The following is a 27,089-nucleotide window of genomic DNA, read 5'->3' as shown; positions in this document are numbered from 1 at the left end:
TGGATCCATTGGTCCTCCCACACTAAGTTTGGTGGCTGTTGATCGCCTTCCATTGTATTATTTGGACTTATAGTCATCACTTCACTCACTTAAGTTCCGGATGGACTTTTTATTGTACTAGCAGCCCGGCACTTTTAGTTATTGGTTCTTTTCACGTAATGAACTTTATCCTCTTTATAATACACTTGTGTTGTGCACAACCTTCATAAATCTATACACAATTTTTTTCATGTGCAATATGCCCGTGATGTACACTATCTTCACAATTTTATAACCACTCTCCCCTATTGTTGGGTGTGTGGTCCCCCTTACATCATTTCCCCTTTTATGTACATATATTGGTGTGTACATTGGTTCACTCCATATGCCATTTTACTTTATTTATGATTCACTCATTTGTACACATTCATTTTGTGGTTAGATTTATTTGTTTTGTTGTTGCTAATCAACAGTCCCTACAGGACCTTTTTTTCCATTAATAATCTTTGTTGTGCATATTGCCCTCCAGACACCATTCTGTTTGGCTTCGCCCAATAAAGGACATTCTTTTTTAGCGCCACACTTATTTTTATTTTAATTTTCCTACAATTTGTCTGATTGTGGTGTTGGCTGCTTTGCTTTGTGGTTGGCGCATTATTATTTTTGAATTCTGTAGTATTTTTAGACGTTGATAGTGCTGCCCCCACTTAATATCTCATCATCTCTTGTATTCATTGCTATGGATGTATTTGATTACCGTACTAACCGCTCAGTTAATACTGAGGGTGTCTTTACGCTGTTGAAAACGGACACTGAGATAGGGGGTCTGTTTGTTAGACTTAAGAATCTTATGCTAGCGGAGTTACACCTAGACTGGGATATTGTCTTTTTGGAGCAGTATTCTAAGGAACATATGGTTCCGAGGGGATTAAGGTGGAATGTGTTCCCACAACAAGGGGACCCAGATCTCGAATCCTGGTTCCGATATTTCAATGAGGTTGGGATCTCCCTCTTGAAATTCCTAATAGACAAAAAGAGAGCAAGAATGTTGACTATTGACAGAGAGATAAAGGAGATCAAAGACAAGTTGGTATCCTTTAGGTCTTCCTCTGAATATGCCACACATTCGACTGCCCTCAGAACTCTCTTAGAAAAAGAAGAGAAGGACCAAAAAATCAAAAAACAGAAAAAGTATACCAGGGATGTCAATGACTACAAAAGTGGTTGTGTCTTCTCCTGGCAAACGTTGGATGAAGGACCTGCTGCTCCTGAGAAGGGTCCAACTCAGATGGATATTTCGGAGCAGCAGTACCCCCAATCCCAACCGCTCCCATCCAGGGGTGTAGATACGACAGAATATAGGATTAACGACCATCATCCACCTGCTCCCCCTAAAACCCCGAAAAACCATCGGAAGGGTCCTCCGGTTAATCCCAGAGGTAGGGATAGAGGAGGGAGAGGTAGAGGGCAAAGAGATATGTCCTCTAACCAGAACCATCAAAGATCTACACCTAGGAGAGAGAACCATTATGATAGATATAATGAATATTATGAACATTCCTACCCGCAAAGAACGCCTGTGCGGACATACAATAGGTACTCCCCTTTAAGGAATGATAGATCATGGGAGAATCACAACTCCTATCATCCCTATAGAGAAAATGATCCTAATTATTACAACAGATCACCTTTTAATTATAATCAACAATCAGCCCCCCCCTATCATGGGGATTTTTCCAGGGAACCAGTGAGACAAAAAAGGGCCATAGACGGAAACGGGGGACTAGAGGGGGGAGGCGCTCCCGACAAAAGAAAACGGGTTTAAAAGGGAGTGGGATATTTAATCTTAGTAAAGCAGATCTATCTGAGGCGGAACTCCTGGTCCTTGAAAAGGGCTTAAAGTTTGCCCCACCTAAAAAACTAAACAAATTCAGTACTTTTATAGACGTGCAGAAATACGTGCGGAAATTAAATGTACAGAGATATATTATTGCTAATCCCACTAGACCCAAAGTTGAAGTAAATTCTCATATAGTCCATTCAGGACTTTCTAACCCTTCCCTCTTCAACCCTCCAGGCCCCACTGCTCCCTCCATCAAGGTTTTTCGGGATTTGGTCTTACAAGATCTTGATAGACTACCTACCAAAAAGTCGTTCAATGATCCAACTTTAAAAATCGGACTTAAAAAATTATGCGAACGGAAAGATCTAATTATCCGTCCAGCGGATAAAGGGGGAGGGATAGTGGTTTTAGATAAAAACGACTACCACCTAGAGATGACTAGAATCCTGAGCGACACTGACACCTACTCTAGGATCTATACTAATCCTACAACTACTTACAAGAAATCACTTATGGACCTGGTGGATACGGGGTTCCAGCTGGGCATTCTTAATAATAAAGAAAAAAGTTTTTTGATTCCTGTGGCCCCAAGAATCCCGGTAATCTATTACTTACCTAAAGTGCATAAAAACATCACACAACCTCCGGGCCGCCCCATCATCAGCGGCATTGATTCCATTACTTCCCGTATAGGAAGATATATCGATTTCTTTTTACAACCCATTGTGCAATCTGTACCATCATATCTAAGAGATACTAAGGACACCATTTCCAAGTTAAATAGTATTACCTATAGCAGTGATCTTCTCTTGGTTACAGCTGACGTTACGTCACTATATACTTCTATACCCCATCATGCGGGCTTTGCAGCAGTCGAACTCTTCCTGTCCAGAGAAGAGTCTATTCCTAAAACCCAACAGCGATTCATCATGGACCTTTTACGGTTCGCTACCAAACATAATTACTTTTGGTATAATGGTGATTTCTTTATCCAACAGAAAGGAGTGGCTATGGGCGCTAAGTTCGCCCCTAGCCTGGCCAATATTTTTATGGCCCGTTGGGAGGAGGATGTCGTCTATGCTCTTGACCCCCCGGAGCTAGTTCTCTGGGTGAGGTACATAGACGACATCCTCCTCCTATGGAGGGGTAGCACCCAATCTTTGCATGAATTTTTGTGTATTTTAAACGATAATGATATTGGGATAGAGCTGAAGTATGAGGTCAGCCCTTCTGCGATTCATTTTTTGGATCTAGAGATATTAGTGGTTGACAACCGTTTAGAAACCAAGACGTTTTTCAAGCCTACCGACCGGAATGGTTACATTCCGGTCGATAGTTGTCACCATGCCACGTGGTTAAAATCTGTACCACGCAGTCAGTTTACACGGATCAGGCGTAATTGTAGTACCCTCACGGACTATTTTCACCAAACACAGATCTTGAAGTCAAGATTTTTAGACAGAGGTTATGACCCTAGAGAAATTGACAGCGAAATTAATAATATAGCTCAGATTAACAGAGAATCTCTGTTAGCTGTTAAACCTAAAAGTGGTCCCGAAAATAGACATAAATGGTCCCTTTTAACTAATTTTTCTATTCAACATAGACAGATTAAAGAAATTGTAGCGAGACACTGGAGAGTTCTTAAAAATGACCCAATCCTAGGCCCTGTTCTTCCTGAACGTAGTGGCGTTATCTATAGAGGGGCCCCTTCTATCAAAAATCAGATTGCCCCCAATATTACTGATCCCCCTGTGATTCGTTCCTTCTTCCACAATATGAAGGGTTACTTCCCTTGCAAACGGTGCAACGTTTGTCTACATAACATCTGTGGACGGAGGAAGACTGAGACATTTGTTTCCACTTCCATTGGGAAGGAGTACCAGATAAAACACTTTTTGACATGTGACACCAGATACGTGGTCTACTTGATCACGTGTCCCTGTAAAAAGCAGTACGTGGGGCGCACGATACGTACTTTTGCAGTTAGAGGGAATGAGCATATAGCCAATATTAAAAAAGGCCTCACAAACCATAGTGTACCCAAACACTTCCGGCATTGTCATAACCAAGATCCCAATGGAACCCAGTTCCAAGTTATTGATAAATTCACCCCTCATTGGAGAGGAGAATCAATGAAGAGGGGCGTATCCAGATTGGAAACTTTCTGGATACATCAATTAAAGTGTTATTCACCATTTGGCCTTAACATCGAATGGGACATTAATTCTTTTATCAATCAGTCATAACTCTTTTCTAGTTTATTGTTAGTGTTTTTTCTTTAGGGTTCCATACTAGTCCCGCTCCCCTTTGAATACGGGCTGGATGAATAATCCTTACGCCTAACATATCTGTATGGTGCATATGGAGTCCTTAAATTTTATGGGGTTGGTCGTTATTCAATTCAGTCATTTATAAATTAAAATAGAGGTTTTCGTTTAATTTATTCAGTTTATTACATAGCTTTCATTCCATTTATATATTTTATTATTTTTATTACTTTTGATTACTTGGCTCTTGTGTATAATTTTGGAATTCTTTTGAGCCTCTTAGTTTACACTTACGTATAGAGGTTTTTTCTTTCCAGCTACATATCAATTTTCATAATGATAGGGACTTATATACCTCATTATCGAATTATCGAGTTCCAGCGATATTGTACATTGTCTATTTCCATTGTGTATTTGTTTTACTGTTGAGTTTAACAATGTTCGTGCCATGTCAGCGTCTTTGGGTATACATCCATGTCTTTTGATAGTTGGACCGCACTGCGCTCCAAGTTCTAAGACTTCCGCTTTACATTTCCTATCAGAATGAGTTGTGGTACGCTTTTGCGGTTCACCACCACTTGCGTCCTCGTCACTTCCGGTTGTATGCCGGATTGACGTCACTTGTCCTCACCACATCCCCGGATTGGATGTTACGCTTCACCCCTGTCACTGGTGATAGGTTGAGGACAGGGATGAGCCTTACTGGATACTGCATTGTATGTCCTGGGATCCTATAGGAGGAGTGACATCATGTGACCCACTCTTTGATATGCTTTTGATGACGGGACATACGGCATTACTATGATTGGCCTACTCACATTGAGGCTTGGTTTCAGGCCGATTTTAGCATCATTGTGATTGGATAATGATGGATACGGACACCATTTTCCCATAACCCGGAAATGATGGTTTACATGGCGCGAACAGCTGTCATACTTTGATTATTATTAGTTTATCTATATATACAGGCACAAGTGGCAGACGAGCATATACCCCAGTAGAAGTCCTATCGGACGAAACGCGTAGGGTCTGTTATGCCTGTTTTGCCACCATTTGTATTTTAGCGCTACTTTTATTGTTTGTTTTTTTAAAGAGCCAGAGTGTTTTTATTACTTTATTTTAATAAAGCTGGTTCTTAGCCGACTCACACTATGGGGAAGCCTCTTTCTTTTCCCCTTTATTTTTGAGGAGTGACATCCTTCCTACGAAGTTGGATCTTTAACAACCACCTACCATTGACATCTTTGAAGCGACAGGTTGGTGAGATCAGAGAGATCGGGTCGGTGAACATTACCACTCCTTCATCATCCCCAATCGTTGGGAACCAGGAGCTACTCCCCCTACTCTGATATAAGCCTGTTTGACTCCCAAGTCGCTGACTGGGAGTCCATCCTCTCTGGTAAGGGTATTTATGCCTACACCTTTCACACAGAAGTTTATGACCGCAACTCGCGGATACCATCTTTGGATCCATTGGTCCTCCCACACTAAGTTTGGTGGCTGTTGATCGCCTTCCATTGTATTATTTGGACTTATAGTCATCACTTCACTCACTTAAGTTCCGGATGGACTTTTTATTGTACTAGCAGCCCGGCACTTTTAGTTATTGGTTCTTTTCACGTAATGAACTTTATCCTCTTTATAATACACTTGTGTTGTGCACAACCTTCATAAATCTATACACAATTTTTTTCATGTGCAATATGCCCGTGATGTACACTATCTTCACAATTTTATAACCACTCTCCCCTATTGTTGGGTGTGTGGTCCCCCTTACATCATTTCCCCTTTTATGTACATATATTGGTGTGTACATTGGTTCACTCCATATGCCATTTTACTTTATTTATGATTCACTCATTTGTACACATTCATTTTGTGGTTAGATTTATTTGTTTTGTTGTTGCTAATCAACAGTCCCTACAGGACCTTTTTTTCCATTAATAATCTTTGTTGTGCATATTGCCCTCCAGACACCATTCTGTTTGGCTTCGCCCAATAAAGGACATTCTTTTTTAGCGCCACACTTATTTTTATTTTAATTTTCCTACAATTTGTCTGATTGTGGTGTTGGCTGCTTTGCTTTGTGGTTGGCGCATTATTATTTTTGAATTCTGAGGTAATTATTCAAGCTTATGGCTTGAAGAGGAAGGTTCCACCTTTTCAGGTCAAAGCGCATTCCACCAGGGCTGTTAGTGCTTCGTGGGCAGTGCATCCATGGCTCAAATCTGCAAGGCCGCAACCTAGTCTTCAGTCCATACATTCACCAGATTTTATCAGGTGGATGTAAGAAAGCATGAGGATATCGCCTTTGGGCGCAGTGTGCTGCAGGCAGCAGTAGAGGTCCTCAGGTCTGATTGCACCCTACTTTTGTTTGTGTCCCCTCCCCTCAGGTGACATCCCATACAGTTATTACTGTGGCTCTGTGTCCCGTGATGTACGATAAAGAAAATAGGATTTTTATAACAGGATTTTACAGGTAAGTTATTATAAAAATCCTATTTTTAAGGGCATCTGTTTTTTTGACTGCCACTATATGTCCCTCCATGTTATCCGGTGTTTCTTTGCACATATAGGCGTTAAGGCAGAAAGAAAAATGCCACTGCCAGTGTGTCCAGAAGCAGCAGTGTTTTGGCAGAAAAAAAATGCTTGATGTGTCTAAGCACCTGTTAACGCTAGTTGTGTCATGCACTTGAGCACTAATTCATGTCAATGGCCAAAATTAAATGAATTAATGCCCAAGCACTTGACATGTTTAGACATGTTTGGTTTTTTTGCCTGCTGCCAGGAGGAAAGGCATTTAGGAGCGCTGGCCAAATGCCCTCTGTGCATGGGGCCTTTAGATATCCAGCAAATGTGGGGTTAAAGTGGAACTATAGGCAACATTTTTTCATTTTGGATAGAGTATGTGGGAGGAGGGTTATAACCCCTGTCAACAATTTTTTTTTTTTTTTTTTACCATCTGTGTCCTGTTGCGGAGGTTTCCCTTCATTTCCTGTCTCATAACCAAAACAGGAAGTGAGAGGAATTTCCTCCAAGGGCATCCTGCAGTGTCACCAAAACTAGTGTTCCATTGGAAAGTTTCCCCTCTACTTTCACTCTCGGTGATCATGATTAACAGGAAAATTAGAGAGGAAGAATTTCCCTATTACGTGCCCAGATAGCAATAAATTTAAAATCTGACCGGTGATCCAATCTCTCCACCCTATCCAGAGCAGAAAAAAAAAAAGAAAAGTTTTGCCCAGGCCCAATCCTGGGCAGGTGCACTGCACCCAGGCGTCGCAGAGGGGGCGCAAAAGTGCCAGGGCATTGTCGGTCCCATGTGTGCTGGCTCGTGCCCACTGCAGTGTGCACATCCCCCGCCCGGCACCCGCTGTATATTCCGCACGAGGAGGGAGGAGGAGGTAGGCTAGGGCTGCTCCAGCTCCTCCCCAGGTCCCTCCTGTGCCCAGCCACAATCCCTTCATGCATCCAACCTGTGCCTGGGAAGGGGGTGTGGGTGGGAGATTTCAAACCAGCCACTGATCCTGCCTGATGTCGCTGCCTGATGTTGCTGCCTGAGTGCCTGTGCCTCTGAAGACAATGCAGCCCTGTGTGAGTGATCTCTCCCCTCGCTCTCTTCTCTAAATGTGCCATAGTCTTCCATGTGCCATAGTTTTCCAGACTTCCAAGTGCCATAGTTTTCCAGCCTTCCATGTACCATAGTTTTCCAGCCTTGCATGTGCCATAGTTTTCCAGCCTTGCATGTGCCATAGTTTTCCAGCCTTACATGTGTCATAGTTTTCCAGCCTTCCATGTGCCATAGTCTTTCGTGTGCCATAGTTTTCCAGCCTTCCATGTGCCATAGTCTTCCACGTCCCATAGTCTTCCAGCCCTCCATGTGCCATAGCCTTCCAGCCTTCCATTTGCCATAGCCTTCCAGCCTTCCATTTGCCATAGCCTTCCAGCCTTCCATTTGCCATAGTCTTCCAGCCTTCCATGTGCCATAGCCTTCCTAACCTACATGTACGATAGTGATCCTTCTTTGTAAAGAGGAGGAGTTAGGCCTAGCTCTGAGGAAGGGGGTGCACCCCAGAAATGCGTTAGCTGTACCCCATGTTCTGTGCATGTCCATGCATTGTTTTTATGGCCTTTTGTCAGTTGCATTTTGTGAGTACCCACTTTTATATAAAACATTTTTATTATTAAATTATCTTTGGCAATGCACTAGGGGTGCGCGCCTTCCATTTTTGTTTTTCTTGTAGTTCCTTTCGGATTATCCCATCTGAGGAAGGCAGCATCAACCCAGTTTTGGATACCATATATACCTTTCACACCACCATTTTTTTTTATATCTGTTACTCCAAACCTTGGAAGACCTATTAGCGCTGGAAGTGATTGTGTTTTTTGGGTCTCCGCTATGGTAACCCGTAAGTGATGACATGACATCACTTCCGGTTTACCTGGATGTCAAAGACGCCATTTTTTGAAAATTTAAAGTATTGAAAAATGCAGATCTTGGCGTTTTGAATGCTTTTAAGTGCAAAGGAGGGATTTGGGGTCTTATTGACCCCAGATCTCTCCATAAAGAGTACCTGTCACATGCTTATTGCTGTCACATAGATGTTTGCATTCCTTGTGACAACAATAAAAGTGATAAAAAAAAAAAAAAGTAAAGCAACAATGTAAGAATAAATATATATATTAATAATTTAAAAAAATAATAATTAAAGTGCCCTATCCCCCAATGCTAGCGAATGCATGCATCCGTCCCGCATGCACACAATGAACGTCCCACACATGTGGGGTATCGCCTCGAGCATCAAATCATTCCAGCACTAGACCTCCTCTGTAGATATAAAGTGGTAACCTGTAAAGGCTTTTAAAGCGTTGCCTATGGATAGTAAAGTTTAGGTTGTTTTTCACCATTGTGTGGGCGTACGCAATTTTAAAGCGTGACATGTTTGGTATCTATTTACTTGGCGTAACATCATCTTTTATATTTTACTAAAATTGGGTTATGTATCTTTTTCTTTTTTTTTTTTTTCTTTTTTTTTGCATTAAAAGTTAAAAAAGTGTATTTGTCTCAAAAATTGCGTTTGAAAAACCTTGTGACATAAAAAAAAATTGCAAAACCCACCAATTTATTCTCTAGGGTCTCTGCTTAAAAAAAAAAAAAAAAATATTTATATATATTATATATATATATATATATATATATATATATATATATATATATATATATATATATATATATATATATATATATATAATTCATCAAAGACAGCCAATATAGGTGGAAGAAGGAGAAAAAGATGTGAGGATATATCCCAGCAGACAGTGAATCCGGAGGACACTAAGGATGGACCCAGGCCCGGATTTACTCCCTTTGCCGCCCCAAGGCCGGGTCCTACAATGCCGCCCCCTCCCCAAACCCTCGCTCTGGACAATGGGCGGGACTTTTCACGTTAAAAGTGAGTGATTTATTGCTGGTACTGCCCCGCTGCCTAGCAACCAATCACCCACTTCTTAACTTAAAAAGTCCCGCCCTTTGTCTAGCGCTTCATGTTTTGTGTGAATAAGACAGGCAGTGTGGGGAGGGGGCAGTGCAGTGATTAGAGAAGGCACGGACCTGCCGCACCTGCCGCACCTGCCATGCTGCCAGGGCCGATCCTAGGGTCACAGACGCCTGGGTGCAGAAATATTTCTGGAGCCCCCACATGGGCGTGGTCATCTTACCAACTCCTCCCCTTTACAAATGTTTCTATGGCAACGACTCAAACACAGAGATGCTCCCCTTAGAAGTCTTCGTTACCTTGGGATCCTCCCATGATCTCTTAACAATAAAGAAAATACAGGAAGAGAGTACACTAATGAGACCTGGAGGGGAGTCTTTCTGATGCACACAGAGAGGGCTGTCTGTTAGAAAGAGCCCCCAGACATAATACGGTCAAAGACTGCAGACATGACACAAGAGACGGTCAGAGACTGCAGACATAATACAGGAAACGGTCAAAGACTGCAGACATGGTACAGGAGATGATCAGAGACTGCAAACGTAGTACAGGAGATAATCAGAGACTGCAGACATAGTACAGGAGATGATCAGAGACTGCAGACATAGTACAGGAGACGGTCAGAGACTGCAGACATAGTACAGGAGATGATCAGAGACTGCAGACATGGTACAGGAGATGATCAGAGGCTGCAGACATGGTACAGGAGATGATCAGAGGCTGCAGACATGGTACAGGAGATGGTCAGAGGCTGCAGACATGGTACAGGAGATGATCAGAGGCTGCATACATAGTACAGGAGACGGTCAGAGACTGCAGACATAGTACAGGAGATGGTCAGAGACTGCAGTTCCTACGGATGTTAGTAGATAATAGCCGATCGGCCCTCTCACCTGATCCAGCGATACAGCAATGGTTCCTCTGATCAGGAGTCAGCTCACTCTGAATTGCCCCTGGCGACTCCGCTGGGTAGCACCCAGATCTGTATTCCTGCAATGACTCCATTCCTTTTTCCGCCAGGGATGGCACCAGGCTGTGTGGCTTTCCCTCTGTTGGCACAGGGCAGCGGGGTTCTCTCTCTGATGGTGTTCTCTCTGCACTGCCCTCTCCCTCTGGAGCCCTGGGTGTACTTTCCTGGGTGTAGACCCCCCCCCAGGACAAACCACCGCCCTTCCATTAGTACAGACCCCCTCCAGGACAAACCCCCCTCCCTCCATTAGTACAGACACCCCCAGGACAAACCCTCCTCCATTAGTACAGACCCCCCCAGGACAAACCCCCCTCCATTAGTACAACCCCCCCTCCATTAATACAGACACCCCAGGACAACCCCCCCTCCATTAGTACAGACCCCCCAGGACAACCCCCCCTCCATTAGTACAGACCCCCCAGGACAAACCCCCCTCTATTAGTACAGACCTCCCAGGACAAACCCCCCCTCCATTAGTACAGACCCCCCAGGACAACCCCCCCTCCATTAGTACAGACCCCTCCAGGACAAACCCCCCTCCATTAGTACAGACCCCCCAGGACAAACCCCCCTCTATTAGTACAGACCTCCCAGGACAAACCCCCCCTCCATTAGTACAGACCCCCCAGGACAACCCCCCCTCCATTAGTACAGACCCCCCCAGGACAAACCCCCCCTCCATTAGTACAGACTCCCCAGGACAACCCCCCCTCCATTAGTACAGACCCCCCCAGGACAACCCCCCCTCCATTGGTACAGACCCCCCCAGGACAAACCCCCCCTCCATTAGTACAGACCCCCCAGGACAAACCCGCCCTCTATTAGTACAGACCCCCCAGGACAACTCCCCTCCATTAGTACAGACCTCCCAGGACAACCCCCCCCTCCATTAGTACAGACCCCCCAGGACAAACCCCCCCTCCATTAGTACAGACCCTCCAGGACAAACCCCCCCTCCATTAGTACAGACCCCCCAGGACAAACCCCCCCTCCATTAGTACAGACCCCCCAGGACAACCCCCCCGCCATTGGTACAGACCCCCCCAGGACAAACCCCCCTCTATTAGTACAGACCCCCCCAGGAAAACCCCCCTCCATTAGTACAGACCCCCCAGGACAAACCCCCCCTCCATTAGTACAGACCCCCCTGGACAACTCCCCTCCATTAGTGTACGTAAAGCAGATGGCGACAGGATTGGGTGGGAGTGAGCGACAGAGGAGGAGAACACGTTGGGCACGGACCCCCCCCCCAGCAATGTCACTCCGATCTCCGGCGGCTGCTCTCCTTCTCTGACAGGAGGAGGGAGGGGGGACGGGCTTGAGCTTGGAAAAGTACAGTAGCGGCGGCGGTGACCTGCGGAGGGAGCCACCTCAGTCTGGACACAGAGAGGAGAAGGAAGGAGGGGAGCACTCTGGCGCTTCAGCGCCCCACCTTTCTGGCGCCTGGGTGCACTGCATGCTGCTATGTTAGTGTGGGGGGCAGCCGAGAAGTCACCACAGGAGTGGCGCCGCCCCTGCACTACTGCCGCCCCGAGGCATGACCTCGGTGGCCTTGTGGGAAATCTGGCCCTGGATGGACCCTTACCAGGAGTGGTGGACCCCCCTGTTAGCGAGGTCTTGTGCGCATGCAGATACAGCCCTCTGCGGGGACAGCTGAATGGTGGTGTCCAACTCGGCTGGTGAATGGAGCGTTCCAATAAGAGACTGATCCCACCCGTCTGCCTGGAGGGGGACACCCACTCGACCCGAAGGTTGTAGGTGGGAGAGGAAGCAGAAAAGGGCTCCAATAGTGTAGTAAATTAAAAAGTGTTTATTGGTAAAACAAGGCAGAAGAAACAAACTCCGCAATACAGTATTAAAAAGTTATAAAAGCCGGCATATCAAAAATGAACACCCGTGCAAACATGGGGCGAATGGCGTACAGTGCGTAGCCACGCCCTACATGTTTTGTCATAAATGACGTCTTCAAAGGTGCCCCTTAATGTCCTCCGGATTCACTGTCTGCTGGGATATTTCCTCACATCTTTTCCTCCTTCTTCCACTTATATTGGCTGTCTTTGATGAATCGTGGCTCTCTGACTTTGCCTTCACGGGATTGATGCACTTCTACTGATTTGGTTTTGAATGGACTTCACTCACCATTATATTATGTTTTGATTTTTGATCACGTTTATTCTATTTATATGATATATATAGAGAACACTTAATTCATTCACTATTGATCTATTCAGTATTTTTTAAGATATTTGATTTATTAATTATTCAATATTTATATTCACTTATTTATTTATATAAGTAACATATGAATTTCTGATTGCAAGCGCACTTAATTTTATTCATTATAATACAGGTATTTGCTCCCACTTCCTGGCATAGATCGCCGCGGCACTTGCGGTGACCTATGCCACTTCCGGCACCTACCCCGTCCTCCCCCGCTGTATTCTGGGAGACACACAGGTCCCAGAACACAGCAGGGACCTGAGAGGACGCTCAGCGCGACTCGCGCATGCGCAGTAGGGAACCAGGAAGTGAAGCCGCACGGCTTCACTTCCTTATTCCCTTACCGAGGATGGTGGCGGCAGCAGCCGAGAGCCGAAGGACGGATCAGCTTCGGCTGCCGACATTGCGGGCTCCCTGGACAGGTAAGTGTCCATATATTAAAAGTCAGCAGCTTTAACTTCTTCAGATCCGCGCTATAGCGGAATGACGGCTACAGCGCAGACCTACTTTGCCGGGAGGGTGTAAATAGATGTCCTCCTGTGCCCAAGTGGCCTGCGCTCAAACAACAGCTGATCATGTGATGTAAATAGAGCAGGTAATCTGCTATTTTTCCTCCTCGCGCTGGTAGCATGAGGAGAAAAATAAAAGCCAATCACCGACGGCTCTCAGAGGGACATTGGTCCCGATCAAGGAGAGCTGCCACCAGCTCATCTGTGCCCACAGTGCCACCTATGAGTGCCCACAGTGCCGCCCATCAGTGCCATCTATTAGTGGTACCTATCAGTGCCATCTTATCAGTGGCCATCAGTGCCGCCTCATCAGCGCAGATCAATGAAGGAAAAAAATCACCTGTTTGCAAAATTTTATAACAAACTATGAAACATGAATGATTTTTGTTTCAAAATTTTCCATATTTTTTTGTTTGTTTAGCAAAAAAATAAAAACCCCAGCTGTTATTAAATACCATCAAAAGAAAGCTCTATTTGTGTGAAAAAAATGATAAAAATGTAATTTGGGTACAGTGTTGTATGACCGCGCAATTTCCATTCAAAGTGCGACAGCGCTGAAAGCTGAAAATTGGTCTGGGCAGGAGGGGGGTTTAAGTGCCCAGTATGCAAGTGGTTACGTGTTAAGTCTCTTCTCCTACTACACGTTGTTAGATCGACACATGCGTAGTAGTACACTATGAATGCACTGCTAACACTTTCCTTACTAGAACTTAGCGAGCAGGAAATGTGACCATTTCCGGTGTTCTGTCAAATCCAGTTCACTCCGTGCGTGCTCCGCCCATTTCCGGTTCCTCTGCATCACTTCCGCCTCCCTCCAGTGGATGGGAATTCGCCGCTGCCGAGTTACAGAACTTCCGGTTTCTGCTCCAGCTGTACACGACGGTTGGGAAGAGCGAGTCTGCCCCGACAAGCGGCGGGAATTGTGTGCCGTACTCCGCACAGGAGATCCTGTTGAGCCGTGTGTGACCTCCGTACATCATGGCTTATCAGCTGTACAGGAACACCACACTGGGCAACAGTCTGCAGGAGAGCCTGGACGAGCTGATACAGGTCAGAGGATTTACCCCCCCCCCACCACCACCACCACCATTACTCTCAGTCCCTTCCTGTGTACACACACACACACACACACACACACACCTTCCAGTGGGGAATGCACTTTAGCAGATACGTGGGGGTCGTTAAAGTGGTAGGAAACTGTGCAAAGAAGAAAAATTGTCCCTGCAAGGCAGTGTTATAATGTGCTGATATGCATCACATACTATAACATTATAAGAGACTTGGCTTAGAACAAAGCCATCCAGCACCGCGCTGTCACCACTGACCGAGCTTACATCTTCACCTGGTCTTCCTGCTACCTAAATGTCAGAGCCACAATGATGTCACTCCCGCGCACACATGTGGGGGTCACGGCACAGAGCACTGAAGGGATGGTATGAGTATGCTGTCCCTTCAGAGCGCATGCATCGGCGATGTCACTGGATTATTTCCTAAGCGTGCGTTCATTTTACCGAGCCTCGTTATAGGCTTACCTGTATGTAAAAGTACCAGAAACAAGTAGTACAGATAGAAGGCCTCATGCAAACAGGGAGCTCACCCAGTTCCTCTAAACGCCTTTTTCTCCTGGCAGGAGAAAAGCCGCTTGGGAAAGCGTGGTAAAGATTGCGTTTTATGCACGTTTGGCATTAAAGTGTTACTAAACCCACAACAGTAAAATCAGAGTGTATGTGTGTGTGTGTGTGTGTATATATATATATATATATTATAATTTTTTAGTAAAGCATGCTTGTTATACTATAATTTCCAACCCAGTGCTACTAGTAAAAAAAAAAAAATAAAAAAATAAACACACATAAAAGACCTATATTGTGACACAGTGAAAAATAGTCCATATATATATACAGTCCCAATATCAAATGCTGGCAGCCTCAAATTGTTGTATCACAAAGACTTTGATTCACCAAACTGTGCATAAATGATATTCAAAGTGCTCTGGCCGATCCCCTCACGTTCTGACCCCTGTTTTACCATTGGGTCAGAAACAGCAGGCCCCCTCTGGGGTAATCAATGGATCGACCCGGCGTATTGATCCGCTGTCTCTCCATTTCTTCTCTAGTGGCTTAATAAGCCTCGACTCTCCCTCAAGGATATCAGATATGGATGGGAACAAAAAAAAAGCGGATCTAGTGCACTCTGCTTTTAAAAAATATTTATTTCTCCAAGAAAAAGCACATTCAAGGTACTCACAAATGAGACACTTAAGCGGTGTGGGCTATCTGGACATGACAATCTCCATATACAACGAAATGGCTGCGGGATGATGTCACCAACTACGACCCCCCCCATACGCGTTACGTCAATGCCCCCCTGCCAGAACCCTCCGGTCAGCGCCCTGTCATTGGCTAAGAGCGCTGATTTTTTTTTTCAGTCATATCCTTTCAACAAAGAACGGCCGGCTTCTGTGGGACTGAATGTCAGCCAAGTTCTATTGAACCGGTCAATGTCGCCTGACATTCAGCCCGTGTGCACTAGGGTTCAGGCTGGCCATACATGGAATCTTGGCCAGTTCCGGCCGAGATTCGAACCGTTAGTGGGTAGGCTGAATGTATCAAGTTATAATAAAGGAGGACAAAAGATTCCTCAAGATTCATCAATGAGGAGTAAAGCGGGTTTATGAAAAGATACAATTTGCTTTATTAAATATGCATAAAACCATAATAACCTTCACTGTTTCATAATAAAATTATTGACCATTTTGTCAGTAACAGACTTGCAGCCACCATGCTAATGCCTACATGCTCACACATAAAGTACCCTAAGAGGGGGATATTGCTGGTAGATGAAAAAATAAGTCAGTCCCAGGTTCAAAGTAGCACTATGACAACAAGAGTTACTGGGTTAGATCCTTGACCGGGTATTGGTGGATTTCACATTGGAGGCAACAAACTTAGTGAGCAATGAATAGAAAGCCGAGCTGGTACAGATCAAAGCAGACAGGCAGTGGACTCCTGCGGATGAAGATGGTGTGCCACAGGGTGATAAGGTGGTTTGGGGTTTGAAAAGGTGCAGGTAGATAGTCTAGTAAGTCTCACCAGACCACAATAGCACCAAAAGATCCAGGAGTCAGCTCTGGGATCCGTCTCCACAGCACGTCCGTCACCGCGTCCACACTCCTCCTGTCACATCGGATAGGGTCCCTGCTTTGTGGTTGGAGCAGCAAGGCAAGTCAAATGGCTGTTGTCTGGATCAGGAGGTCACACTGACGCGTTTCACTAGTCAGGCTAGTTTCTTCAGAGCGAGGCTTGGGGGTTAGGAAGAGGTGTCTTATGCTCCACACACCTGTGGAATCAATCATCACCACAGTCACTCCCAAATAACCCAGCCACAACAGACTTTCATCACTTAATAAAAACCTTGAGTGCAGCATAGTAAAAAGAGAAACAGTGTCCCATTTAGATATTTGGAAAATGCAAAACAAAAAAGAAAAATGAGAAAGTGTAAACAAATCACAGCAAGACAAGGAGGACAACACGGCCAGAAGGTCATAAAGAATTCAGAGGATTCACTACATTATAGCTTACTGTTTAAATGTATCAGTATCCAAACACAGGATTTATGATTCAGTCAGACACAATTACTTGAAGTATAGCTAGCAGGAAGGGTCCTAAAATTATAGTCAATGGATCGCCCATTATTATTCTAAGAATGCTGATAAATTACACTCGGTATTTAACCCTTTTGGAAATAAGGTAACTAAACAATATATCCACAGCCCTTTTTTTTTTTTTGGAAAAGATGTGGATATAGTTTAGATGCCTTATTTCCGAAAGAGTTACATACCGAGTGTAATTGGCTCCTGCTGCTGTCAATCACAGCTAGCAAGAGAGGGGCAGGGCTGAGCCGCACTCTGTGTGTCTTATGGACACACAGAGGTGGCTCAGGAGTGAGCATGCACAAGTGTTCCCATAGCAAGTGACTTGGTGGGGTGGAGGAGCCAGGAGCACCAGCAGGGGACCCCAGAACAGAAGGATCGAGGCTGCTCTGTAAAAACCATTACTATAACTTTTAGTTATTATTATGATTATTATTATTGTTTTTTTTTGTTTTTTTTTTTTTTTTTATTTTTTTTATCTGATCATTATCAATCACTTTATTGGCATCTGCAGCACATTTTCACTTGGTGCAATGCGATTTAAAAAATATAAAACAGAGGGTCAGGGACTTCGGTCCCTGTTTTTCTCACCCATAGGGCAGCTCACTGAGATGCATGGGCTGGCATACCTGTAATGTGTGCACACAAATGTGCTTGCACATCTGAACAGAGCTGTATACAGCCTGAAACATGGCAGTGTAATTCCATAAAAACTGCACATTTCATTAACTTGATGCCTGGTGGTCCTGCCATGAGGGTCTTTGAGTATTTCCTGTTATAGGGTGACAGCGCTGTGTTCTCATCCCCCAGTTGTTCCCACTGTGCACACAGGCTTATAACAAGGACAAGAAGTGGCTGTTTCAACTCACATTATCTCCTGGGTGCCGGTCCTCAGTCATCTTTATTGGCCGCCACAGGGTTCACATCATTCCTGCACAGGAGTCAGTCATCCCTGCGCACAGCAACTGAGTCAGCAATTTAAGCTGAGCTGCGCATGCAACGAGCAAGTAGTGTTGTTTTGTTTTTTTTTTATTGCAGAAGAGACATTGAAGGCTGAGCACCTACCTGCTTGCAGCTTGTGACACTGGAATTTAGTTCCACGATAAAGGTTTATACTTTGCCTGGTAAGGGGCCCTTGCTGTCCTTCTGAAAAGTGGTTTATGGTAGATCATCATTCAGAGGGCGGTTGACAGGCAGCTGGAAAATGTTTTCTCACCACCTGTTTTAACCCTGAAAAAGGTGAACCACTGGTCTGCAACTGTAAGTATTACACATGGTTGCGGGGCAGTTGTTTAGCTCCATTTACATGAACTGGTCACATTCAGCGGAGGTAGTGCTTGCTGCTTGGGTATTATTTTTTTGCGGTGGCAAGTGTACCACCCGGTCCAGTTGGGGTGTGTGTGTGTGTGTGTGTGTGTGGGGGGGGGGGGGGGGGGGGGGTTGCTGACTGTTACAGCCAGGGAAGTAGCTGATCAAATACAATTTGTGTTTGATCAGCTGTTATGGAGGGCAGGGGAGACATTTGGAGTTTGGTAGACCCTTTGTCTCCTTAGTAGAGCTGCAACTAACGATTATTTTCATAATTGATTAGTTGGCTGATTAATCGGTTAATAACCTTAAAGAAGTGTGGTGATATGTAAAGTTTAAAAAAAAAGGCAATTTATTCCTAAATATCTATATGCAGTGGTAAATATAAATAACCAACTATATCGTTAGGGAGCAAAATATCTAATCCACTCTGAGAATAACAGACAGAAGGTATATACTATTAGAGGAGAGATATACTGTTAAAGGGTGAATCTGGTAAATATCAGACTCTGGTTTTTTTTTTTTTTTCTTTTTTTTAATAAAAAAAATTTGACCAATGTCTTCCTTCAAAATAAATGTCATTTTAAGAACGTTTGTTCGGTTTTTCAATCATTAGTCACCCTTGTTTGTCACCTGCCGGCTAAGCGGGTATCAGCGGATCGATCCCTGCTGAGCAAGTGGAATCCGCATAACGGATCCGCATGTGTGAAAGGGGCCTTAGTGAAAAAGGTCACTGTGAGACTAATAGGGAGGAAAATAAAAATAAGATAAGTAAAGAATTATCTTTTAACCTCCCTGGCGGTATTCCCGAGTCTGGCTCGGGTTGGATTTTACATACCAAAAGCGGTATCCCCGAGCCAGACTCGGGCTTGCATCGCAGGATCCAGGAAGAGTTTACTTACCTTGTCCCCTGGATCCTGCGATGTCTCCCCGCTGTGATCGGCGAGCCGCTGTGTCTCGCTCGATTCACAGTGCCGAGCTCCGTTCCCTGCGAGCGTTGCGACGCACGGGGATGGAGTTCGGCGGTAAATTCAAAAGTGAAACACACAGTATAGATACAGCTTACTGTAATCTTACAGATTACAGTACTGTATCAAATAACTACACATCCCCTTTGTCCCTAGTGGTCTGCCCAGTGTCCTGCATGCAGTTTTATATATATAAAACTGTTCTTTCTGCCAGGAAACTGGAGATTGTCCATAGCAACCAAAACTGTCTCTTTACATCAAAAGTGGTTTTAGTGCAGCTAGAAAAAAGTGATAATAAATTAGAATCACTCGCAGAATTGAGCGATAGTTTTGTGGGGAGATCCGTCATCAAACACTAAAAGTAACGAAAGCTAAAATTCTGCAACTGAGCAAATTTCAGTGTTTTTGATTTGATTACATTATTATATAATTTTTATTATTATGTTATAATTATTTATAGTTATTTATTATATTATAATTTTTTATTTCGTTTTTCAAACTTTATCATACCCGGGATGTCTACTAGACTCTTGTTTGGACAGATTTAAGTGAACTATTCCTAAGAATTACAGGCCTACAATATAGAACGCCAAATTTCTGTGCAAAATAATTGTACTGCTTTCAGCACCTAAAATCAGAAATAATCATACCGCCAGGGAGGTTAAATCTCTGCCTGTCAGTAGTAAACATTTCTAAAGGTACATTTGTTTTAACTTTTAGGATAAGGGTGACATTCCTCATTAAAATACCTTTAAAGATACATACACAATGTTTCCAAGCCTTGTTAGTAGAGTTTAGATGGGCAGCAGGGCTATACCACTGGCAAAGCGCTGCTGCGGGTGGTTTTTAACCCTTTCTCATCCGCTAGCGGGGGGTAAAAGCGCTCGCTAGCGGCCGAATAGCGCAGGGAAATGGACAGTAACTGACGCACCCACCGCCCTAGTGTGAAAGGGGCCTTAGGCTGGAGGGTACTACCTGGGATATTTTGATTCCTTTACCTACTTTAATACTGGGCACTTTACCCCCTTCCTGCCTGGGCCACTTTGACTTTACAGTTTTAAATTTTTTTTTTTTTTTTTTTTTTTTACACATCCATTGCTTATAGCAGTGAATTTCATTATTATAAGCAAGCAATTTACTGAATGAAACTGATTCATTCAGTTTGGTTTGTTTTATGATTAGCTGGAGCTAATCACATGGTACAGGTGGCCTGTAATTGGCCTTGTCTGTACCATGTGATCATTGACCAATCGCAGCTAGCAACACAACTGTAAACAATGGATGGCATAAAAGGAAGCCATCCATTGTATACAACTGTCACGTGACCTGCTGTGATTGGTCACATGGTACTGAGCCAGTACAATGATCAGACACAGCCAGTAACAGATTGCGCTACAGTACGCGTTGGGAAGACGTCATAGGACGTCCACCTGAATTGACCAAAGTCCTGCCTAGCTGTCATTTTCTATAGGCCGGCAGAAACTGGATAAATATCTTTTTCACCTATATTTCCTGTTCCCTATAAGATCATCCAACTTTTATCTTTTTCCTAATACGCCCATAAACATACAACATTGAGACAACACCCTATTATTTGACAAGGTCAACAGATACCCAATAAAGCAAACATAAAGGTTGGATCCTAAGATATGTAGTAAACTTGTAATACGAATGATTGTATTTTATAGGATCCAACATCGCTTCCACGCTTGCTTGTCAACGTGTTTTGCAATGTAGTAGCTTCCTCAGGTCGTACTGGGTAGGTGCTCATGCGCCTTGAACCAAGTATAGGGGGACACCACACATCAGACTACAACTTTTAAAATATATATATATATATCTATTCGGCTGCTAGCGGGGAGCTTATAACCCAGCTAGAAGCCGAGGAAGGGGTTAAATGTGCCCCTGAAGCGCCACTGCCGAAACGCTTTGCAGGCGCTTTGGCAGCGGTGCGCATTCATTTCAATGGGCAGGAGTGGTGGTATACACCGCTCCAAAGATGCCGCTTGCAGGACCTTTTTTTAACATCCTGCCAGCGCATCGCCTCAGTGTGAAAGCACTCGAGCTTTCACACTGAGACTGCAGGGGAGCCGTTTTACAGGCACTTTACAGGCTCTATTTTTAGCCCAAAAGCGCCTGAAAAACGCCCCAGTGTGAAAGGGGTCTAACTGTTAAATTTTATGAGATGAAGGAGAAAAAAAAAAAAAAAAAAAAATCTGCCTAATATATCGGCCCAAAAAAATCGGCATCACATATCGGCCATCGGCCACCGCGATTTCTAAATATCGGCATCAGCATCGGCCAGAGAAAAACCCATATCGGTCGACCTCTACCCTTGTGATAATATTAATGATGATACCAATGGCTCCGGCTTAGGGCTGCAACTAACTATTTATTTTCATAATCGATTAGTTGGCCGATTATTATTTTGATTAATCGGTTAATAACCTTTAAAAGAAGTGTGGTGTATAATTTAGTTAATATGTAAAGTTTAAAAAAAAAACTATTTATTCTTAAATATCTCTATGCAGTAGTAAATGTAAATAACCAACTATATGGTTGGGGAGCAAAATCTCTAATCCACTCTGAGAATAACAGACAGAAGAGATATACTGTATATATACTATTAGAGGAGAGATAGTATATATCCTATTAAAGGGTGAATCTGGTAAATATCATCAGACTCAGATCAAATTTTTTTTTTTTTTTTTTTTTTCATAAAACAAACAATATCTTCCTTCAAAAAAAAATGTCATTTTAAGAACGTTCATTCAATTTTCTAATCGTTAGTGGGGTCAAATCGACATTCATTTTCAACCACAGTGATGGGAAAATTTGGAAACAATAGAAAACTTCTTGGTCAAAGGAATTTTCAGACAGTGTATGTGGTTCTTGTTCAGAAGTTACATTCATTTTAAAAACAAGTGAAAATTTCATGAAATTAAAAATTCTTTCATTCAGCGAATGTACAAAGATTTTTTGTATGAATATTCTCGTCTGAAAATTGATCCATGTGGCCAGCATAAGGCTCAGTACACACCTATGCGATCTGTTTCTGCAGGGCTTTTTGCTGTGCGTTTTGATTTTTTGCGCACATGATTTTGCATTTTTTTTTTGGACAATTTGTTGTTGGGCAGATTAAAAAACACAATTTGCTGCAAAATCGCATTACATGTTTGTTCCTATTAAGTAGGAACAGCGAAATGTCTCCTCTCCTACTCAGTCCTATCCCCTCACAGTTAGAACACACTGAGGGAACACACATTTAACCCCTTGATCGCCCCCTAGCGTTAACACTTTCCCTACCAGTGTCATTTACACAGTAATCGGTGCATTTTTATAGCACTGATCGCTGTATAAATGTCAATGGTCCCAAAAAAAAGTGTTGTGTCCGATTTGTCCGTCGCAATACCGCTAAAAATCGCAGATCACCGCTTTTACTAGTAAAAAAAAAAAAAATAATAAAAATGCCATAAATCTTTCCCATAGTTTGTAGACGCTATAACTTTTGTGCAAATATATATATATTTTTTTTTTTTTTTACCAAAAATATGTAAAAGAATACAGTGGGGCAAAAAAGTATTTAGTCAGCCACCAATTGTGCAAGTTTTCCCACTTAAAAAGATGAGGCCTGTAATTGTCATCATAGGTATACCTCAACTATGAGAGACTAAATGTGGAAACATCCAGACAATCACATTGTCTGATTTTTTTTTTTTTTTTTTAAAGAATTTATTTGCAAATTATGGTGGAAAATAAGTATTTGGTCACCTACAAACATGCAAGATTTCTGGCTCTCACAGACCTGTATCTTCTTCTTTAACCACTTCAGCCCCGGAAGGATTTACCCTCTTCCTGACCAGAGCACTTTTTACAATTTGGCTCTGCGTCGTTTTAACTGCTAATTGTGCGGTCATGCAATGCTGTACCCAAACGAAATTTGCATCCTTTTCTTCCCACAAATAGAGCTTTCTTTTGATGGTATCTGATCACCTCTGCCGTTTTTTTTGTGGTTTTTTTTTTGGTTTTTTTTTTGTTTTTTTTTTTGTTTTTGTTTTTTTTGCGCTATAAACGGGAAAAGACCGAAAATTTTGAAAAAAAAAAATTATTTTCTACTTTTTGTTATAAAAAAAATCCAATAAACTCAATTATAGTCAGACATTTAGGCCAAAATGTATTCCGCCACATGACTTTGGTAAAAAAAAATGTCAATAAGTGTATATTTATTGGTTTGCGCAAAAGTTATAGCGCCTACAAACTAGGGTACATTTTCTGGAATTTACACAGCTTTTAATTTATGACTGCCTATGTAATTTCTTGAGGTGCTAAAATGGCAGGGCAGTACAAACCCCCCCAAATGACCCCATTTTGGAAAGTAGACACCCCAAGGAAATTGCTGAGAGGCATGTTGAGCCCATTGAATATTATTAATTTTTTTTCGTCCCAAGTGAGTGATAATGACAAAAAAAAAAAAAAATTACAAAAAGTTGTCACTAAATGATATATTGCTCACACAGGCCATGGGCATATGTGGAATTGCACCCCAAAATACATTTAGCTGCTTCTCCTGAGTATGGGGATACCACATGTGTGGGACTTTTTGGGAGCCTAGCCGCATACGGGGCCCCGAAAACCAATCACCGCCTTCAGGATTTCTAAGGGCGTAAATTTTTTATTTCACTCCTCACTACCTATCAGTTTTGAAGGCCATGAAATGCCCAGATGGCACAACCCCCCCCCCCCCCCCCCTAAATGACCCCATTTTGGAAAGTAGACACCTCATCTATTTGCTGAGAGGCATGGTGAGTATTTTGCAGCTCATTTGTTTTTGAAAATGAAGAAAGACCAGAAAAAAAAAATGTTTTTTTTCTTTTTTCAATTTTCAAAACTTTGTGACAAAAACTGAGGTCTGCTAAAGAATAAAGGTGGAATGAGTCTCCCAGATATTCGACATTATTACACTGCGTCACTCCTTGATCAAATTAAATTTTGGTTTTCTAATTCAGACGAGAAACTTTGGGTAAATATTGAAAAAGAAGTCACCAAGGGCAATGACATGTGTGCATTAGCTATAGCGTATGCTTTGCTTCCTGAAGTCGTAATACCAAAACTCATCACTGTTAAATCCACGTTGATAGCTTGGAAACACATATTATCTAAATCAAAAGAACTAGGTGAACTAATTAAAATCCCTGTGCCCTTAAGAGTGCTGGAATACTGTAGAGCCCGTATCTCAGTGAATATTTCACAGGGGTTTAATTACTATGTCAACCTACCCCTAGACTATAAAGAGATGGTGTTAAAAAAACTTAGACATTTTGAAAGATTAAAGAAACTTGACCCAGAATCATCGAGCATGAATATCCCATCAATAATCTGGAAGTTCCTACTGAACAAGCACGCTTGTGATAAGAAAGGAATATCTTTATTTTACAAACTTTTCTCAGAATTCCCGAAATCTGTTAAAACCAATAATATGCTGAAATGGGAAAAGGATCTTTCCTTATCTATTTCTTGGGAACAGTGGAATAAGGCCATAATTCTGAGCACTAAGGCATCGTCCTGCGTTGAACATTGGGATAATGCCCAAAAGATATTAAACAGATGGTACCTTACACCATATAAACTTTCCAAAATCTACCCATCACTCTCCCCAACTTGTTGGCGATGTAATGAACAAACTGGTTCCCTTTATCATATTTTATGGAATTGCAAAAATCGTAGTAGTTTTTGGAAATCTGTTTCGACATATTATTGCTAACCTCACTGGTAATTTACTTCCCCTTACTCCCGCAATGGCCCTTTTAGGAATAAATCTGGATCTTTAGGCCCCTTTCACACGAGGCGGACTCCGTTTCTACGGAGCCCGCCTCGGTCCGCCGGCTCAGTGGGAGATCTGTCCGTTGATCTCCGCTGAGCCGGTGGATGACAGGCCCCTCTCTGCTCACTGAGCGTGGAGGGGCTTGTCAGGCACCGCTGCCGCCTATGGAGGGATCGGATGAAAACGGACAGCATGTCCGTTTTCATCAGATCTCATCCGATCCGCCAGCGACGGACCTGGACGTAGGGCCATCTGTCAGCTTTTAGTGGATCGGACGGGGTCGGATGTCAGCGGACATGTCTCCGCTGACATCCGATGCTCCATAGACTAACATGGAGCGCCCGTTCAGGTCCGCCGTCAAAACTGACAGGCGGACCTGTACGGTCCGATCGTGTGAAAGGGGCCTTACTCTGTAGAATATAGAACAGTAGTAGCAAATGTATTAATAGCAGCAAGGCTGACTATAACAAAACTATGGAAATCTATCGAAGCACCAAATTTATCTGATGTTGTTATAAGGTTGAATCCACAAGCTCAATATGAGTTAATGTTGGCATATAAAAATTACAACACGGTCAAGTTTGAGAAATTGTGGCAAATATGGATCAGTTACCCTAGAGCTTCTACCTCACTCAAAAACATGAGCTGCAGTTCTTAAACCATATTTCAGTATTATTCCATGAGTAATATCAAGGCTTCACAGTTCTCTCTTTTTCTAATTTCTGGAATTGTCCATGATAATGTTGTCATTATATTAGTTAGCGCCTGTTTACAGTTAGAACCCAATGGGGTAAACAGGAGTGTTACTATACTGTTTATGTATGCTTTAATTGATCATTTGTATGACTATTGTCCATTACTTTGATTGAGATTAGGATGTAAATGTTTTACTGCTGTACCTGATTGTTATATACCAAAACCAGCTGCCTGTAATTTTTCTGTTTGTATGGAAATTTCAATAAAAATTCTTTAATGATTAAAAAAAAAACTGCATGCATAGTGCACATTCTTCTTCTCTGGATGAGCTCAGCCTCTGCAGCTAGAGAAGGAAAGAGCATACTGTGCAGGCATGCACTTTGAATGGCCCAGTGTGTTTGCTAGAGGGTGCACAGTTGTAGTGTCTAGGATCAAGGGGAGTCAGTGGTTTTGTGGAACCCCCACACACAGCTGCATGTGTAATGGGAGTAGGTGCAGCTTTTGAAACAGGAGTACTGGAGGTGAGCTTACATTTCAAGTATTCAAAAAAAACAAATATATACCTCAATGTGGCATTTTTAAGGCCATGTATTGACAAAAAGATTTTATATTAAAAAGGATTTTTATTTTATTGATACAAAAAGGTAAAGTAAAAATAGACATACAGAATAATTATTTAGAGTACTGTGTAGTTAAAAAGGTCATCGGACAATATGAAAGCAAGCAAGGAGCTATGGCTCCTACATAGTGATACATCCTGCTGCTAGATACAATCACCACCTAAATTGATGCGATGGCGTCCAGTAGCGAAATTCCAACGCGTTTCAACTTTATAATATCAAAGCAAAGTCTTCCTCAGGGAAGGATTGTATCACGTTCTAAAGTTTCAAAAATAGCATTGTTACACATCATATGTATACATATCGCCTATATCTAAATAATCGCATTTCAACTAAAAACAAAACCCAATACAACTTACATTTAGCATGTAGCTGTAAGAAAAACGCATTCCCAGTTCTGACAGGGGTTCTCATCACCAATTGCCTATACTGTTTAATATCCTCTACGGAGCGGCCTGGTATATTTGAAAAAAACAGTGTTTGGCAGCCATGAAGGAAGAAGAGGCTGAAAAACACAATATTTGAATAGATGGAAAAATTAAGAAAATCGGTTAAAATAAAATTAAAAATAGTAATGGATTTTGGGGAGCTGTGTTCCCCAAAACCCAGGAGTCAACGGTTTTAGATGAAATTACCTTCTACTGGTCGTATAGAGTATGTTGGTAAAAATCCAAATTGCCAGCAACGGTGAGCCCTGGTCCTTGTATGGGAGGCTTGGGGAGATCGTCTTGTGACTCA

At 42.8% G+C, this 27,089-nt stretch overlaps 1 protein-coding gene across 1 annotated transcript in view; it reads left to right on the top strand.

The window, feature by feature from the left end:
- The first annotated feature begins 14,119 nt into the window (after nucleotides 1-14,119).
- The window catches only part of GTF2A2 (general transcription factor IIA subunit 2), a 60,427-nt gene continuing 47,457 nt past the window's right edge, over nucleotides 14,120-27,089 (top strand). The window contains exon 1 of the mRNA XM_073618884.1: nucleotides 14,120-14,336. Coding sequence (XP_073474985.1) covers nucleotides 14,265-14,336 — 72 coding nt within the window. The 5' untranslated portion in view covers nucleotides 14,120-14,264. The remainder of the gene's footprint in view (nucleotides 14,337-27,089) is intronic.

The sequence above is a fragment of the Aquarana catesbeiana genome, linkage group LG03 (assembly GCF_042186555.1).
Source record: "Aquarana catesbeiana isolate 2022-GZ linkage group LG03, ASM4218655v1, whole genome shotgun sequence".
Lineage (NCBI taxonomy): Eukaryota > Metazoa > Chordata > Amphibia > Anura > Ranidae > Aquarana > Aquarana catesbeiana.
Note: the sequence above shows the minus strand (reverse complement) of the source record. Positions and strands in the feature narration are given on the sequence as shown.